General features: G+C 37.4%; 1 protein-coding gene across 2 annotated transcripts in view; it reads right to left on the bottom strand.

Annotated features, from left to right (window-relative positions):
* The window catches only part of antxr2a (ANTXR cell adhesion molecule 2a), a 310,747-nt gene that overhangs the window by 84,804 nt on the left and 206,735 nt on the right, over positions 1-19,208 (bottom strand). For both annotated transcript variants that reach the window (XM_028805604.2, XM_028805605.2), the window contains exon 16: positions 18,553-18,633. In XM_028805604.2, the coding sequence (XP_028661437.1) occupies positions 18,553-18,633 (81 nt within the window). The remainder of the gene's footprint in view (positions 1-18,552; positions 18,634-19,208) is intronic.

Here is a 19,208-nt window from a genome sequence, read left to right on the forward strand (position 1 = left end):
TTGAAATGTATGTAGTACTTTTCAAAAATGTTGAACCATGTAGTAGAGTTATGTACACATAAATATTTAGATGTAATGTGGAATACTCAAGTACTCTGGTTATGAGGCTGAAATAGAGCTTCAAGGTTAGTTTGAAGAGTAGGTATAGATTGTTCTGGCGTTGATGTAAAAGTGAATATGCTCTGCAATGGACAAAGGCTCTGTTCTGAGTTGTTGGTTCCTATATTATGCCTAATGTTGCTAGGAAAGATTCTGACACCTTCTTGATCCTTGAATGGAGTGACTCAGTGTGACAAAGGTGAATGAATAAATGAATGAACACTTGATCAAATTAATCACACTAACAGAGAAAATAAATTACTACATGTCCAAGGCATTTTATGTGTATTATCTAATTTAACAAAACATTTAAAAATATATATGTTAAGTTATTGAACTATTGTTATTTTCTCCTATACACTCATAAAAACAAAAGGATGAACCATGGTACCTATCTTCAAAGAAACAAATTCAAAAAATTAATTTTAGAAAACAAGGAATATTTTTGAGTCATGTAATGTTTGACTTGCATATTCATCACAATTACTGTAGCTTTTTAAAACATTTATATATTTTTATTTGTTCTCAGCACATTATATTATCAAATGTTAACAGTAAAAGGCTTGAAATTTGTAATCTTTCCCATCTGTCTTTGGCATCAATCTACTGTAGGACATCCATATTACTAAACGAGAATGGTAAACCGGATATGGACGGAGGGACCTGCCCGTGGACGCAAAAGACATAGTGCGCAAGTGCCACACAAAGCCCCCCCACCCCAGAGTGAAACGGGAGAGACTATGCACGTGCGCAGGCGCCACACAAAGCCCCCCCGCACCAGAGCAAAACGACTACGAACCGTCAGAGTAGGAAACAAAGTAAAACGTCATAAAGAGGTTAAAGAACAGGGACAAACACATGGAGAGCAGGTTACAGAACAAAGCCCCCCTCCCCAGAGTAAAACGAGAGAGACTACGAACCGTCTGACATGCCGCAAGCAGGATAAAGCGAGGTCAGAAATAAAACACAGAGTAGGAAACAAAGTAAAACTTTATAAAGGGATTAAAGAACGGGGACGAACACATGGAGAGCAGGTTACAGATGATGAAAACTGGAATGCAACTGCTTCAAAAAAAACCTAGGCACGAAACACATGCACACCGAGATACAGAATATAAAGGCAGAAACAGCGACAGTTAAACGTCCACACCACACATCCTACAACGCGCGTCTCAAACTGCGTAGGCAAAGCAGGCACGGATTCAACACGACACAGCTTGAGTGATCGAGATACAAACACGCGCCTGCCTGGATATAATTAATGAACGCAGGCGCCTACAACATGCGTCTGAAATGCCGCAGACCAGGCAGGCACTGCTCCAAAAAGAAAGAGCTCGACTAAACGAGATACGAAGTGAAACGGGAAACACTACAGAGTCCGCAGTGCTCCACAATGCACCGCATAATAGTTCGGAAAGAGCTTCGTAGTAACAGTGGGGAGACCCAGAGTGACACGGGCGAACGCTCCGTATTAAACATACGTCATCCTCACACGTCCAAACTAGACAGCATAGGTGAATCACATTACAGTCATGCATTATTTACAGTACGATAAACATCACAGTATCGCAAACAAATGAAAATTATTACTCGAAAAAGGGAAAATATTTTCACCACGGACCAGGTGTCATTGAAACAAAAGCAGAATAAAGCGAGATCAGAAATGAAAGACAGAGTAGAAAGCAAAGTAAAACGTCATAAACTGGTTAAACGAGGGGGCCAAACACATGGACAGCAGGTTACAGATAATGAAGACCGGAATTCAAAAGCTTCAAAGACAAAAGCTCGACTGACTGAGATACAAACTGAAACAGGAAACACTACGGGGTCCGCAGTAGTCCACAATGCACCGGATAATAGTACGGACGGAGCTCCGTATTAACAGTGGGGGGCCCCAGAGTGACACGGGCGAACGCTCCGTATTAAACGTGCGTCATCCACACACCTGGCTGCCCAGCGGGCACGGGTTCAAAACACCGGGGGTAGGCGAGCGAAGCGAGCAGGGGGCGGAGCCCCCTTGTTCTCACAGAATTAACCACTACCTTTTATACTAGGGCCTTTATACTCACCAAATAAACATAAGCACTTCTCCAGAAAAGTGAAGGAAAACAGAAAACCCAGATCAGGCAATTTAATTAACAAGCTCATAATATATTTACAGAGTGGCAAAGTAGCACAATTCGTAATGCCGATGTTTCATAGATTCTGCACCTTGTGCCTACATGAGTTTTTCCTCCAAAGTATTGAACTAGTATGTACTACCTGATACACTACATATGATACAAAGATGTAATTAGGTTTCAGTTGCTTTGAATATTTAAACAACATAACATTTGTTAGAATATTTATACAACATAACATTTGCTAGGGTGAAACAAGACATTTACCTCTTCAACTCTGTGAGCAGTGTTTGTATAACTTCATGCTAAAATCTTAAAACTGTTGGTACAATAATATTTAGTTTAAAAATGCAAATAAATTAAGAAGCATTTACGACAAAAATTTACAAAAAAAACTGTTTCCAAATAATAAAAAGAAAAAATAAACAGACAACAGGTGCATTTAACTTGGAAAAAGATTAAATAATAAATGATTAAGAAATTAACCAAAAATTATCCAAACAATGAAACAAATAATAAAAATAAATTACACATCCTAAATACTAATATCAAGATTGAGATTTAGAATTTGATTCTGTTCTTGGAAATCTCAAACCTTATATACCAAAGAATTCAGATAAATGTTCTAAGATCAAAATCACAAATCCACTAGACACAAGTCACTGACTGAAATCAGAAGGGTCAAACTATAAAAGCATCAACAACATAACTAGACTTAACTTGAAAGAGGTGAAGGCATTAGACAGGGAGTAAAAAAACAATGTGTTAGAAAACAGACGAGTTGAACCATAAGATGTGCTGGTGGTTAAGTTCACTGGAAGAGGCAATATTGTCATGGACACAAGACCATGAACAGTGGGCATTGTACTCCACTGTAATGAATGAAGCCCTATGGATAATTACTCCTAGGCCACAAATTTAGATGGAACATTCAAGCCTAATGGGCAAATTTCCTGGGGTTTTGTCTTGCCCTTTAAGGGAGATGTAGGGTTTGGAACTGCAGGAATACCTGGGATAACTAGAGGAAGTTCAAGTAGGGAGGATCCAGGAGAGCCTAATGCCACTGCCGACCTCAGAAATAATCTACAGGCTTGTCCCAGAACTGTTCACAGGTGGGTCTTAAAAGCCCTTTTTGTTCACTAGACCAGTGAGCCAAGAATTTGCAAGGTTTTGGGTGAACAAGGGAATGATTGATAAGAGAAAGATAGCCAAAAGATACACAGAAGATGAAAAGAGTGAGCAGGAGAACATGAACGGTGTATACTTGGTGGGAAACTGCAGTGAGTTGAAGTGTGGGTGTGCCTGATTGGGCCTTGCAACACTTGGTAGCCAGGCTAGGGATGTGAATAACATCATACAGAACATTACTGCTTAAGAATCATCATAATGCATGGTACACTACTTTATGGCCAAATTATTAAGTTAAAACAAGCGTTTAAACCTATCAATTATTGTGCATTAATATTCTGATATGACTTACTAAGCTATGAATTTGAACGCATGCTTAACCGAGAATGGTAAACCAGATGGCATGGACGCAGGTACACGGCAATGGGACCATGAGACGTACTGCGCAGGCGCGTACAGCGCACGTCTCATAAATCGCAAGCGAAGTCGTATCCACCGCGCACGAAGGAGTCACGGCCCAAAAACGAAAGAGCTCAACTGACGTGAATGAGAAATGAAGCAACAACGCGCCCATAGCTAACGACTACCGACACAGCCACACAAAAAAGAGGATTCTGCGCTGCAGCCCAGATTCAAATGGAAGAGGCTACGGAGGCCCCACAGGTCCACAAAGATGGTACGGAGTGAAAGCGCAGGCGTCACCGCCATATTGTGAGTGGCACTACTGCGGAGTGAAGTTAGGAATAATGTGCTGCTTGAGATTGTACAAACCGCTGAACGCTTTACACCAAATTCAAACACAATACAGCTCAACGATACAAACACGAGCCCACCTGGATAAGATCAATGAACGCATGCGGCTACAACGCGCGTCTGAAACTGCGGAAGCACAGCAGGCACAGGTTCAAAACGAACGAGCTCGACTGACGGATATACAAACACGAGCCCGGCTGGATAAAATCAATGAACGCAGGCGCCTACAACGCGCGTCTGAAATGCCGCGGGCAAAGCAGGCACGGCTCCAAAACGAACGAGCTCGACTAATGTATTTCAGGATACCCAACGCCGGGGGTAAGCGAGCGAAGCGAGCAGGGGGCGGAGCCCCCTTGTGAACTTATAAATTGTACTGTTTTCCCAAATTTTTTTCTGTAAAAAGTGCAGCAAATTTCCTTCATGCCTCCTACTCTCTAAAACAGTTTGTCTATGTCTACCTGTAACACAGGCTTTCATTTACTACAACACTCAAAAAAGTGCAACAAGGAGCCATCAAATACAAGAAAATACTGGAAAGCATTTAAGAGCTTTAAAAAAACAGGAGAAATGAGAATGAGCAAAATAAAAACAGAAAAACAGGTTGAAATTTGAAACGGGAACAGAGATCAGGAAAATATACACATGAAATATAATATTCAGAGAAAATTAAATTTCCTTTCAGAAAAAATAAATAAATAAGAATCTTCCAGCATGTTTCTTTCATGTCCAAAAGTAAAAGCAGTACTTGCAGCAGTCATTCCAAGGTCAGCCATGACCTACCGCGTAACTTCCAGCAATAGCATTCCATGAACACATGACAATTAACTACAATGCCTCTATATTTATAATGCAGAGTTGGCCTGTCTAAACTCTTCACACAGCAAAATGGCACGAATAACTGGGAACAGAATTAGGCGGCATCCAAGGATACACATAAGAACCATGCACTGCGTACGCTTTCTATTTTATTCAGCATTGAATTACAGTTAATTTATTCCTGACGATATGAATTTTCATATAGCCATATTCCATAATTCTGTACTGTATCTACTTAAAGCAACTACATTTTTTTAACACAAAACTTTGCAAACAATGTTTCAGCTAAGCCGATATATCATGACTTATTAGTTTTACTTTTTTTTTTACTTAACTCTGTCAACTATGCTGGATTCAGATTTGACAATTAATTAAGTTTTGCTTATTTTTAAACGGTCTATGTCAATTTCTGAATTCATTCATGATTTCTGCAAAAGCAGAAAGACAAGACAAGGGACTCTTTTAGCAGTGCACTGCTCAGAAATGCTAATTGTCAAATTCAAAGCACTCCCTTACTTCTCTGTGACTCAGAAAGCCAAGAGACAAAACACATTTGCTGAACACATTGTGAGACCAGAAAAAAATTGACATTTTTAATTAAAAATGAGATGTGTAGTTTGTGCCTGGCAAGCATAAAGAATGATGTATTACTCATGGAAACCTAAAACTTCTATTACTAAGCTGCTGTAAGATTTTTTTTCTCTGATCCACTCCTGTGACAGCTCTAAAAAGTAAGTAGGACAAATACTGAAGCAGCTTGTAAGATGTGAGATTTATGGTACATCTTGAGATTATGTACGATGTAAATCCAAGCTTGAGGTTTTTTGTAACAGGATACAGCAATTTGGCCTTGTGGTTAAAGAGTCAAACAATTCATTAATGGAGAGACATTTAACAAGTGCCTTAACCTGCCTTCTTTAATTTGTATAGATATGAAAATGACTATTCTATGCACTTGTGACTTGCAAGTTGCTTTGGATAATTCTAAATGTACAGATGCCAAAGAAATACTCTGTTACAGTCGTTCTAAATGCTTAGTCCTGGGGGACCACTATGGCTGCAGGCTTTTATGTAAACCAGTGTTTTAATAAGGGGGACAATTTACTCTATTAGTTGAATTTGTTTATTTAATGCATTCATTCTTTACTCAGCTTGGAAAGTCACTGCAGTGTGTGACTTTAACTCTTGCCATAGCTTGAAAACAGCAGTTAACTTAGACGTTGTCTTTATTTAAATATCCTTGTGGGTCAAGGCGTCACCTTTTCACTGACAAGGCATTCTGTTTGTTAGTTCCACTTGTATGCATCAGCAGATAGTTGGAAGGATAAATATATATTTCAAGATCAAAATTAAACATTGAAATTAAGAGAAATATTTTGTCCAGTGTGCAAGGCGTACACACTCTTTAGTTTAAGCAGATTTCAAAAGGTGAAATGACAGAGTTACAAATAGGAGTGAGTATAGTTACCACCTGCTGTTATTTTAAAATTAGTTCTTCAATAGGAACATGGGAGAACAGAAGGAAAAAGGGTAGGAGTAAATTTAAAAAAAAAAATATTTGAAGGTATTTCTTCACTATTGGAACTACAGATATATCAAATAATTTGCCAAATAAAGTAGAAAAAAGTACTTTGGGGGTATTCATAAATGTTAACAATAGTTTGAATATATTAGTCATATAGAGATCAATAAGCCATACTACCCTGAAAGTCCTGTTCTCATCAAAACCTGTTATGTTCTTCCTGAGTTCAGGCATGTTTTTGTCCCTTCTTATCAAAATCTTTCTTATGTTTCTAGTTTTTAATTTCATGATGTTTTCTTCTTTAATTAGGAGTGCATACAGATTAATACTACAGAGGTACAAGTACACAACAGTTGAATCAAATTTAATTTCCTCAGTCTAATAACAAAACTAACTAACATAAATATGTGTAACCACCATGGCACCCCAGGGCCAGGACTGAGAATCAGGGAATGTTAATAATAGTTTAGCTGTTTCAATTAAGCTCAAGGGCCAAGCCATAGAATGTATGTCTATAATTAGAAGACAAAATGTTTTGAAGACGACAGGTTGGGATCTCCCAGTCTGCTCCATTCATTCTATCTAAATATCATCCATCCATCCATCCATCCATCCATCCATCCATCCATCCATCCATCCATCAATTTTCAAAATCTGCTTGATCAGTTTTTCACCAGTTGAATACCTTTGTTCTAAACAGATAGATAGATAGAAATACAGAGGGCAAATCCTTTAGTGAACACAGAAAATAAAAACACAGTAAAAAAAGTTAAAAAAACATGCAAGGCCCAGAACTAAACAGAAAATAAGAATTATATAATACTATACAATGAATAACACACGTAATAAAGAAAAAATGTTATCCTACCCGTTTATGAAGTAAAATTGAACACAACCCATTTACAAAATAACAATATAGCATTATATTCCAAGGTATGGTGCAGCATTTTTATAAATACTTGGTTTTTGCTCTTTCAGCTCTCCCTTTACAAATAAACTACTTTTACGTCTTATAAATGTGCATTATCAAATATCCAGTACATAACAAAACTTAATGAGGTGCATTTCAGCGTTTTTTTAACTGCATAACATAATTCTTTAAACTGATACTTAAAATTTCACTTTATTTTGCTGCATTTCCATGTAAATAAGAATAGCACAAAAAAATTCTAAAAAATGTTTTGCAATACACTATCAAAATACTGTATTTCAATATTCAATTTAAAAAAATAATAAAAACTTCAGTAATCCTCTTGAATAAAAGAATTTGAAATATGGAATACTTTGTAGTATTTGCCAATGATGTGCAGATTGCACTGAGTTTTCCAGTAAGCCTTATTAAGATGATAGAGTTTACACAAGCTGATTTATGCCACTGAGAAGACAAACACTTAGAGTCTTATGAGCTAAAGGCAGTATTAGCTGCACAGAATGGACTTCAATTTTTGAATTGAAATTTTAATCTATAACAGAGAGGTTCTCTTTTTCTCCCCACTGCTCTTCTAATCTGGGCTATGATTTAATAAATCATATAAACAGGATGCCATGCTGGTGGCACGGATGCAGTGTAAAGGCCTCTACAATACAGAACATAGGTTAAGATATATTAAATGCAAAAACACCCTTAATGCAGTTATAGAATGAATAAATTAAAGTGACATGCATATCCATTTTCTTTCATATATATATATACACACACACACAATGATACTGTATATGTTCCATATACGTACAAGGTAGCAAAGCATGCTTATTAAAGTGTTTTCCACTTTTAAAAGACAAAGTTTGCCACAATTAGTACATCTTTATTTTGTGTTTTTGAAAAGCACACAAAACAACTAACAAAAAAGTGTTTTTGTCCACATTGCTGGAGCACAACCTCCATTTTTAAATCACTGCTTTTGCATTTTTGCACAGCGGGTTAATGCATGGTAATGTATCATTCATAAACTACCTTGTTAGCACACTTTGCAGGCAGCCACTTTGTAAAACAATACAGAATCCTGCTGAGCACACCAGCAGGTTCTGATAAGAGGATGTTCAAAAGAGTTTGAGACTTAATAGGGGTGGCGTTCTCAGCGACCACCTTCCCTACCTGCTGTCCCCAGTCGCTCCCAGGAAACTTGGCGGCAGATGTTGCCGTGTTAAGTTGGCTCTGAAGTGGCTCTCTCATTCTCCCATCTCCCCAAAAACACAGTCAAACTACATTAGATCTCTTTATTTGTGCCTCAGGCAAGTTCGGGAGTGCAGCTGTGTCCACCCCCGCTTTACCTTTGGTGTTGAAACCCCTCAGGCGGCAAATGTGAGACCAAAACTGTTCTGCCACTCTAAACTACATCTGCTGACAATCCAGCAGTCGTGCTGCAGGCTGATGAGGACCCCAGGTCTCTGCTCAGAACAGATGTCTGCGACAACCTGCTTCCTTACACCTGTATGAGTACTTGTAACCTCACAGATTCTGCGCTGAAAAATTCATGACCCATGGGGATTCTTGTCCGCCATCAAAGCCCCTCCATTCAGCTGTGTGTGACTCTCAAACTGGGCCACCCTGCATTAGCTGCTGGCACTGAAAGGGACTCTTCGAGCTTTGATACTTCATGTCTGAACTTCAATTACTTGATCAAGGACTTGAAAGTCTATGGCTGAGTTCTTGCCTAAATGAGGTATGCCAGCTTTTCCGGGTCCCAGAATGCATTTTCTTGACGGCAGAGCTGGCTAGCCTGACAGCCGTTAATGCTCTTTTGATTATATGCATTGACACTTCTTCAACTGGAGTTCAGGCCACTTCATTTTCGACATCTGTGTGCATGCATTTAATTGTCAAGTATGAAATGCTGTAGATTTTGCTGTAGATTTTCACTTGAACACTCAAATAATATTAAAGCAATGAGAGGGCATGTAGGTACAGTTTCAGGGTTCTTATATCCTTTGTGACACTGCACATCAAATATAGAAGATAGTGAACATTTAAAGCAAGTCAGTTCTGGCAGAATCTATTGCATGCACTGTGGATCTGTTCAGTATTTAATTGCTTCAAATTTGTTAAACTTTCTTTAAGAGTTATCTGAATCGACATGAAACTAACAAAACCGAACCGAGCATTTTCAAAAAGGTGTCTTCTAATATTAATTATCCATTCATTAACTGAACTAGCTAATTTTAATACACCTAAAGCACACTTCAGTAGCACTCAGAATCAAATTTGGATTTGGCAATTTATTGGAGGATATTCCTACACACACACCCCAGCTCATTCAGCCTCTGCCAATTAACAATTAACATTTAATGAAACATGCATGTCTTTGGGATGCTCAGTGAACATGTGCAGTTCGACATTTGGACAAAACACTCTTACAAAGCTAAAATCAGTTATGTTACATTTAGACTTAACAATATGAAATTCACAATCAAATACATTTTTTGAAATCTGCTTCAAGTTTAAAAATGGCTCAGAGCCAGAGCACTTCAAATCATTTTCCACATTAGAAATTCAAGAGTTCTATAATACTAAAGGTCAACGAGAGTTAGGGTTTTCAAGTTCGGCATATTTAAAACAGACTAGTTACTGTCTAAAATGTGAGTCGGGCATCATGTGTTATAAGGAGAGGATTCAAAAACAGGCAGTACAAAGAAGATACAGTATTTAAAATCCAATAAGAGAAAAACAGGAATGCAGCATTCATGAGTGTTTGAATTCACTGAATGACCTTATATAGGGAAAATTAAGAATTGAATGAAGTGAATATGTAGATTTCAGTCATTAGAATGGGAAGCGCGATGGTGTGGTAGTTAGCACCACTGACTCATGACAATTAAATCTCAAGTTTTAATTTGAGTCCAGTTTACCACCAGCCTCTAGTATTCTGTGTGGTACAGAAATTGTAAAGTTTGCTTTAATATCTTCAATAGGAAATATGTATTTGAGTTGTAATATTTTTCTAGTAGTAAGGCAGAAGAGAAAAGAATAAAAATGTCAAAAAGAATACATTGCCTTAAAAATAATTTTTATTAATATACAAGTTTATGTCATAAGAGCAAACACCAATGTGATTTTACTTTCCATCTTTTAGATGATTTTATTTTAAGACATTAAAAGGGTGGCACTGAGATTAGCTTGGTTATCTCAGACCTTAGTGATCAGGCATCAAATCCTGTCCAAGACACTGTCTCTTTGGGCTTTCTACTGCATTCAAAACACATACAATTTAGGTTAAGGTTTACACTTTGCAAAGCCCTGTGATGAAATACACTAAGTGGGTTTCAAACATTAATGGAAATTATGACAAACAAAACTAATCTATATATATATATAAAATTCTATTTTTGTGCTGTAATGTAGGTACAGGTGCCAAAATACAATCCTAATTGGAATGAATTCTGCCACTTTATTGGTAATTTTTTAAAATATTTGAGTTCATTATTTCAGCTGGCAAGGCTGAACAAGCAACTCCTCACTGTGTCCTCTTTCATTGAGGATTATAGTTACTACACATGAGGCTTTTATTTATTTCTGTTAAATGCACATAATGAATCAGTTGTCTTTGACTTTCTCTTACAATAATATAACTGTATTAAACAAGACTGACATTAAAATTAAGAACATCTGAACTGTTAGAGCATCTTCCCTGAATAGATGTCACAAATGTTTTTAACCAGTAATGGGGTAACAGGGCAGACCAGGTACAACAGACAAAAGGTATGGACAAATTCAAGGCCCTAGCCATTTTCAAAGGACTGATGTTATAGGCCTACATAAGTTTCTTTACATGTGTAATACTTAGGACTGCACCAGACTGTGGTATATGTTGTGTGACAACATGGAGTCCCAGCATATTTCACTATAAGGAGCAACCTGTTAAAAGGTAGGCTCAGAGTCCCTGGTGGGCTCATTTGTGTAGTGCTTAATGGAATTCTATACAATTTTATTCAAATCATGTTTTTTTATATTAAGGATTTTGCTTTTATGTTATAAATTTTATTTTGACTTGAATTGACATTGTTTTCTTTTTATTAATGTCTTGGTTTCACTGTTTACACAATAGTATAAATATGGCATTGTTCAAATATACTACTTGCTTTCCCTCAATGGATACACCTAATAAGTCTTACAAAGAACTTGGTGATAGGTTCAATTCAAGCAGACTGTCAGGTTAGGTTTTTGAGATCCTTTATTTCATTAATTTTGATTTTTGATTTGCCCCTTGGTTTTGATGGCTCAATCTCTATGTCCTCTCAGTTCTAATCTCTTCCTTTTTAGCACCATTTTCAGGTGTGTGTTTGGCATCTCATGATCCATATTTTTCCTCACAATAATACTGAGATAGTTGTCTTGTAAAAATGTGATACCGTGCATATGACAGGACTGTGCTAGGACTAGGGGTTGCAGGGATACCTGAGGTCATTTGATGGAGTGACACTGGTCGAAAACATAACCTAGAAGACATAAAGCCTCCTTTGGTCCAGAACATGGTGAGTTGGAAGTTAGAGGGTGATCTGTTGGCAACAGGTTGACTAGTGGGAAAAGGGAAACCACATAAGTAGCAAAATTTGTACATGAAGTATCAGGAAGGAGTACCTGTTCAGTGCTGTTGTGGGGAGGTCTATCAGTTAGCTCCGTTAGTTGGACTAATGACATATCTGTGCAGGTAGACCCAAAGGTGTGTCAGACTTGTTATTACTCTGTTTGCTTTGTAACTTGTGTTCTCCTTCCACTGTATAGTCCTCCCTCATATTTATTGTTATATAAAAAAAACTTTCTCCATTTCACCTCCTTGGCTCATTCTGGTTTTTGAACACAGTCCAAGAGCATTCCAATCATCTAAAACTTCTTGCAAAAGAATAACGTAAACAACACAGTTAAATTTCATTATGTAAAGCACTTTGAGCTACTTTTTGTATGAAAATGTGCTATCTAAATAAATGTTGTAAATGTAAATGTTGTAAATTCTACACAATCTAAACTGACTTCACTAATGAACATTCAGAAGGTGACTATGTAGAGTTGGATTGAGTTCATTAGAGAAAGTATATTTGCTTTAAAAAATGATCAGCACACTGAATGTGGCATGAACAAGAAAACTGGCAAAAAACAACCAGTGCAAAATTACTAAAAGAAAACCAAAATTTCCGTTTGAATTTAAAACAACGCAGTCACATGGACAGCAAGGAATTGTTCATATTTCCTTTTTGTCACTTGATCTCTATCATTTTTTAAAAGAAACAATCTATTTATAAAGTGATTTGCTTTTAGGATCCTGGTTTATAAAACTGTAAAAAATATTGTGACAAATTTTCCAACTTTTGCTAGTCATTTCCTGCGTGGCTGGTCAGTGATATAGTAGATTTAGGCCATTAAATAGTGCTTTTGTCTCCATGGTGGGGTATGCACTTGGATCCAACTTAAGGCAAATGTTATTTATGCACTTTTATAGGGCACATCTCACTGCTCGTAGTATAGACCTGTGGCACAGGTGATATGAAAAGACTTTTTTTATTAAGAAGAGACTGGTTTTTAAAGGATACAGGGCAAATGACTGCTTTCCAAGGCTGGAAGGTTAAATATTATGTAACATTTACAATTTCCATAATGAAAAGCGGAGAAAGAACCAAAAGATACTGACAATGTTAAACCTGTTAATCAATACTGGGTGTTTCTCTGGCAAGTCTACCTAGGTGACAACTGTCCTGGTGTTGTACCTGATTTTTTACAACAGTATATATAAGCAGCAGATATTTTCAATGTTAGTTTATTATTTGTTAAGTATACCACTACAAGACATAACTCTGTATTGGCATGGCATGAATAAGTATGGGATTATATACTGTATACCCTGCCTGATTCTGCCAGAATCTGAACCAGCAGTCTGTGACTTTGTAACATAATAAGCTGATTTAGATGGATGGACGGATGGACTATTTCATTTCTCTCCAAAATGTCTGCAGTTCTGTTGCTTAGATGGTGAAAGTTTTCGAACACACTGAATAAACAGAGGGGCATGATTTGTTTTCTATTTGTTTGTGATCTTCTAAACAGAACAATTATCAAAACAAAGGAGTGATTTTTTTAATTTAGATGCACTTTTTCTAAACACAGTCACAGTTTTTATTTTTGAAAATGTCCTCTAATTACTAAACACTGTGTGTTTAACACTAGAATTACCAGAGCCTACGAAAAAACTCGTATATCCGGCCCACCTTAAATCGCTTCTTAAATCCGTTCACACCTCTCCGCCAGCATCCTTTGTCCTCTAAATGTGCTGATAAAAGACAAGCTGCCAGCAGCCGGCTATTCCATCCCCCCACCGACTTAGAACGTGAGCGAAGTTTTCCCAGCTCACGCCTTGATTGTTTACCTGGGAGTGAAGTGGAGTTTTACAGTGGAAATAAGAGATCATTATTCTAAAGTAATCTGTGTAAACACATTGTTAAAACAGAAACTTTGTCATATTTTAGTAATAAATGTTACAAAATGTAGTAGGCATAAACCATAGAATGTGTAAAGCCCGAGTTCCAAAGATCAAATAAACACTTTCACAAAAGCTTCACGGACAATACAACAGCCTCCGTGGCGTAGCGCGTTAAGATTTGCCTCTTAGAGCACAACAGCTCTGCCGCCTCTCAGACCTGAGTTTGATTCCCTGCTAGGGATGAAATGTTGCTTTTTTTTTCTTCTTTTTAACCTCAAACGGACATAAAATAAAAAGGGCTTTAACCCTTAAACTGCCACATACTTGGGGGTTAATTGGACGGGAAATACTTTTTTGCTGCACTTTAAGTAAACGTCACAATTCACAAAGAAAAAGTGAAATTTTAATGGAACACATTTTTTTTCATGCAAAGAGCATCACAATTACTGCAACACTGATCATTTTACACACTGCTAATGAACTGTAAAAACTATTTAAATAACTACTGGAACAATATGTACAAGGTGCAACTGACACCATCAGTAAATCACCGAGCCAACTGTGCTTGAACTGGCTGCACTCAAGCACACAGAGGTAAGCGCTGATGCTTGCAGGCTAGTCTAGTGCAGCGGCTCAATCCCAGAGACAGTGAGGCTGCAGTGCTGGAGGGTGTCACGATTGGGTCACAGAATTGCACAGAAACACAGGAGATTGTAGAGACAGAACCTTTATTCAAACATTTCAAACAAACATGTCTCTTTCAGAAGTAAAATGAGCTCAGTATGCAGTTAGTTCTCGATTAAAGAATAGACAAATATCATAGGGGAGCACAACAGGAGCGGGACCCCCAACAGGAGTAGAGGATGTCTGGGGGAGGAGAGAGAAACAAAGCAATCAGCCAAAGAGGACAGGTGCTGTTCAGGCTTTTAAGTATGCGTAGCGTCGCGTGAGAAGCATATCACGCGACAGAGCAGCCGCAAGTAAGCCCAGCAAGTAAGGGAGCAATGTGAAAGCAGTCTATCAGCATTTTTACAAGGGGTTTTTTGAGGAGTGTCCGTGTCTTCTAGGGGTGCGTTCAGCCCCCCTGCTCACAAGGCGCTGGCAGTGGTCATGAGCTGGCTGCTCAACAAATGTACAGCACTGACTGATCAGCTCCTGTATGCTCGCAAATGGCACTGAGAAATGACTACTGTATAGCCGGTTGTGGCAGTTTAAGGGTTAAGAGGAACAAAATGGAAAACACAAGAACACTCAGCTGGAGATGCATCACAGTCAGTCAGCAGCAAGGAGAAATTAATAATGCTGTAGTGGTCTGGTGCCGTTAAGATTCACACTGTCGAGAATACGGTGATTTATTTATTTTTATGGTGGAGATTCCAGGGATGCACCTGCCTTGGCCCGACCAGCCACAACTCACAAACAGAGACAAAAACAAAGCAAACCGGTAATCAAACAGCAAATAAAGAATGTAAAACAAAAACAACGATACCACCCCTGTTCCCCTTACGGCAATAACACATTAAATACAATAAAGCACAAACAAAACACACACAGTAAATCATGAAAAAACGTTCATGAAAAACGGCAACGAATGAACTTGGACATTCTATAACTTAAACCTTTATTCTTGTACAGTAGTTTACTCTGGGAATTTTAAAAGCAATTGCAATCTATGTCTAGTAATGCATCTGGGATTAATAAAGTATCTATCTATCTATCTATCTATCTATCTATCTATCTATCTATCTATCTATCTATCTATCTATCTATCTAATAATAAGCTATGTATGGTATAGTGTGCGTGTGTGTGTGTGTGGTAGGGTGGGCACTAATGATCTTAAATGTAGAAAAAAGATTATAAAATGTGCTCTATACTTAACTAGAAATTAATATAGAGGTACAAGTATCATAGTGTTAGTTTTAATTTTGATCCTTGCTACAGATTTTTAAATTAAATATAGATCAAAAATCAAATGTTTTAAACAGCCTGATGATACAGCATTAGTCAATATATAGTCATATAGTCTGTTCTACATATGTAAATTAACAAATTTACATGACTATATCCTGAGTATTAAGGAATTGCCTTAATTTTGCAGTATGTTTCAGGTAGATAAAAAAGTTTTTAAAGTGGAAAAGTAACATTTGAAAGAAACTTTATATCTGCACTAAATTAGTCTGCTATGATTTCAGCCAAAGTATTTCAAATTAAGATCTGTCATAGTATTTACGTGTTATTTGCAGGCATTCTACCCAGAAAAAAAAGCAGTAAAACTTTGTGTTCAAATATAAGGACAAATAATTTTAAGTCATCTAATGTTATATGTTTTAATAATCAAAGCGACTTATTATTTTGTGTTATAAACAGAAATGGGTGTCATCCGTATCCAAAAAAGAATAAAAATATTAAGCTTCCAAAGCAAACCTCCTGAATGGCATGATGACTCAGTGGTTTGTACTGTTGTTTCATTCATTCATTTGACTGGATGAAAATAGATAGTCCAGAGATCCGCACATTGAATGGGAATGTAAAGATAGTCCTACTGCTAGTTCCTGAAATGGTGAAGATGGGTGGACGGGTTCAGGAGTGCTCCTTTCTTTGCAGGATGGCCATGAATCCACTTATAGTCCTCATGTACACAGGCACATGGCAGACAATCCAGACGCCAACCATGAAACGATCCAGGACAAAACGCATAAGTACAGGTAATCCAACAGAAGGCAGACAGACAGGAACTTGAAACACAAATTACAAAAACTTTTTTTTTGCTTTTGGTCACTGGCTCCCTTTTAAAAATCTGCGCTGACATCCTTTGACCCCAACAGCCCCAGTACCCTCAGCAGAAGACCAATCAGAGCCACTGCAGGGACTGCTGGGAGTTGCAGTTTCAAATTCTATTGGCTACTTTCACCATCCCAAACCACGTTTTCCTCTACAGTTGCTTCCTGTTCTCTCTACAGTACAGTATTGCCACGAAAAAAGCCATAAAAATTGCGGAGGATATTTGCGGTTTCTGCTAACAATTATTAGATAGGTTCTAAGGAAAAATCCGCGAATGACTGAGGCCATGAACTCTGAAACACGACTTCGCGGGGGTCTACTGTATATGAGTTCTCAGTAAATAGGACGACTTGCCCTTCATGCCTTTATATGCAATGTCCACAGCAAAAATACATGTTCCATGCCACACTCTGCTATAGTAAGAAATCTTCAGAGCATCTCAAGCTGGAGTTTGAATATGTGCTTAATGCAATGCAAGTGACCCATAAAATTTAATGCAGAAATTGGAATGTTTCCAGGCCAGCTTAAAATGGTGACATAGTAAGTTGCAGTGCAGTATATAAATATGGTTTTGTTTTCATACTGTGGCTACTCAAAGACACAATTCATTTAAAAACATAATTTAGAAATTATGTAATTTTGTCTGGGTTTCACTGATATCATTTGAAGTAGTACAAAAAAGTCTGCAGCATTTACTCTTTGCCAGTACAAAATACACCACTAAAACATGTATCAAACAATGTAAAATCTAAAGTGGAAGTAACAAAAAAAATAAAATAAATAAACACAGTTAAGCTTTGGTTTAGACTCACATATTTAAAAATATCACTCGAAGCAGTCTGTTCAATATCCAACAAGAACAAATACAGTTAGACCATTTAAGTCAAAACTAATCTCAAACTATAATTTCACTCTTTAAAAGACTAAAACCATATTTTCAAAATTCAAGGTATGGTATGTAAGTAAAATTTATAAAGAAACTCTTCAGTTTCTAATTATATAAAGAACAGCATGAAAAAATAAATATAAAATTTATTGTCAGATATTTCATAAAATGTGTTTTTTTTTTTGCCAGTTTTAAAATTCACAATGAGATATACCATGGCCTTTTTTGAAAACGGAAATTGTACTGTGAATGAAGAAATTATTATGGCTTACACAAGAAAATGAAACTTTGTTTTGCAGCTTGATGGCATTCTCTGGAATGCTAAGTGTGGTGAATGAATGCTATCAAGAAACATTTGCAGTCCTTTTCTTGTCACAGATGGACATCAATGTAACAAAACGAGGAAGGGAGGCTTTGTTTCAAAACTATATGTCTCCCCAACAAGCTAGATGGCAGCATCCCTGGGCTTTGGGACTCATTCTGATACCCGCCATGAATCATGGGACTTGTAGTGCAGTAAGGCAGCCCTGCTGGGATCCGTTTTGTCCCACCAGAGGGAGCTACAGGGAGTTGTGTTCTCTGCTTTAGGGAACTTCTGATTGTCCTGGAAGTACTTCTGTCAGGTTATGCAGTGGCACCAGAAGTACTCCCAGGTCCAAGATAAAAGGACCCACTCAACTTCATTCAGCAAGTCGAAGTCAGGAGGGAGAGGGCAACACTTGTGGGAAGAAGAGGAGTTTGAGGAAAAAAGAGAAGAATCACTGTTGATCATTAGTACAAGGGTATTGGAAGCATAAAAACCTTTATTTGAACCCATAACTGTGTGTGTATGTATGTCAGTTGTGTCTGGGGCTCTGTGGCACCCCCACAACGTATGTATACACTGTATGTCTTTTAAAAATGTACTGTTTGTATAAAAAGAAAAACTTTTCTGCCTAACTTCTTTCATAAGGCAAATTACTCTTTCTTTCATTGAAGTGTGTGACTGAATTCATTAAATCACTGACTCAGCATTACTACAAACCTCATAAAAACCATACCTCATCACCAGCTTGTGGTCTCATTAAAGAAACTCTATCATACTGCCTTCGCATTAGGGCCCAGAGTGCATCTAGTCGACCCTTAAAAAAGAAAAAAAAATCAAGAATTAATTGGAAGCAATTCTCATGGAATTTGATCATCTTAGCTCTAAGAATGCACATCAGGTCTGACGTGAGGATTTTACAAATGATGAAGATTAAACGAAACCAGCTTCAGCAGGTAACTTGCATTAGTGGTTCAATCTCCCATTTACTGCATTTAAAATATGACTGATTCTCAATAGAGAATTACATACACATGCTCAGACAAATTCATAATGTATATCACAGCAGTATATCAAATCATTTTTCATTATACTGCATTCTTCATGATGATCTGCTGAACATTAAGTCATAAACAGAAAGAATTTTTTGTAAGGTTTTCAATGAGAAGAATACAAATTTATGACCTTCTTTTTGTACATCAGCCTCTGTCTCCAATGTTATACACAAAAATAATATAAACGAATGAAGGTACATACATGTCTTGCAATAGAACAGTATGTCATCTGGGACTTAGACTGTGAAACTGGATTGAGAGGGTTAGTTAACTTAATGGATGGATAATAATATGGCAGCTTAAGCCTCGTTCTGCAGGCAAATTCTAAGACTTGATC

The sequence above is a fragment of the Erpetoichthys calabaricus genome, chromosome 7, assembly GCF_900747795.2.
Source record: "Erpetoichthys calabaricus chromosome 7, fErpCal1.3, whole genome shotgun sequence".
NCBI lineage: Eukaryota > Metazoa > Chordata > Cladistia > Polypteriformes > Polypteridae > Erpetoichthys > Erpetoichthys calabaricus.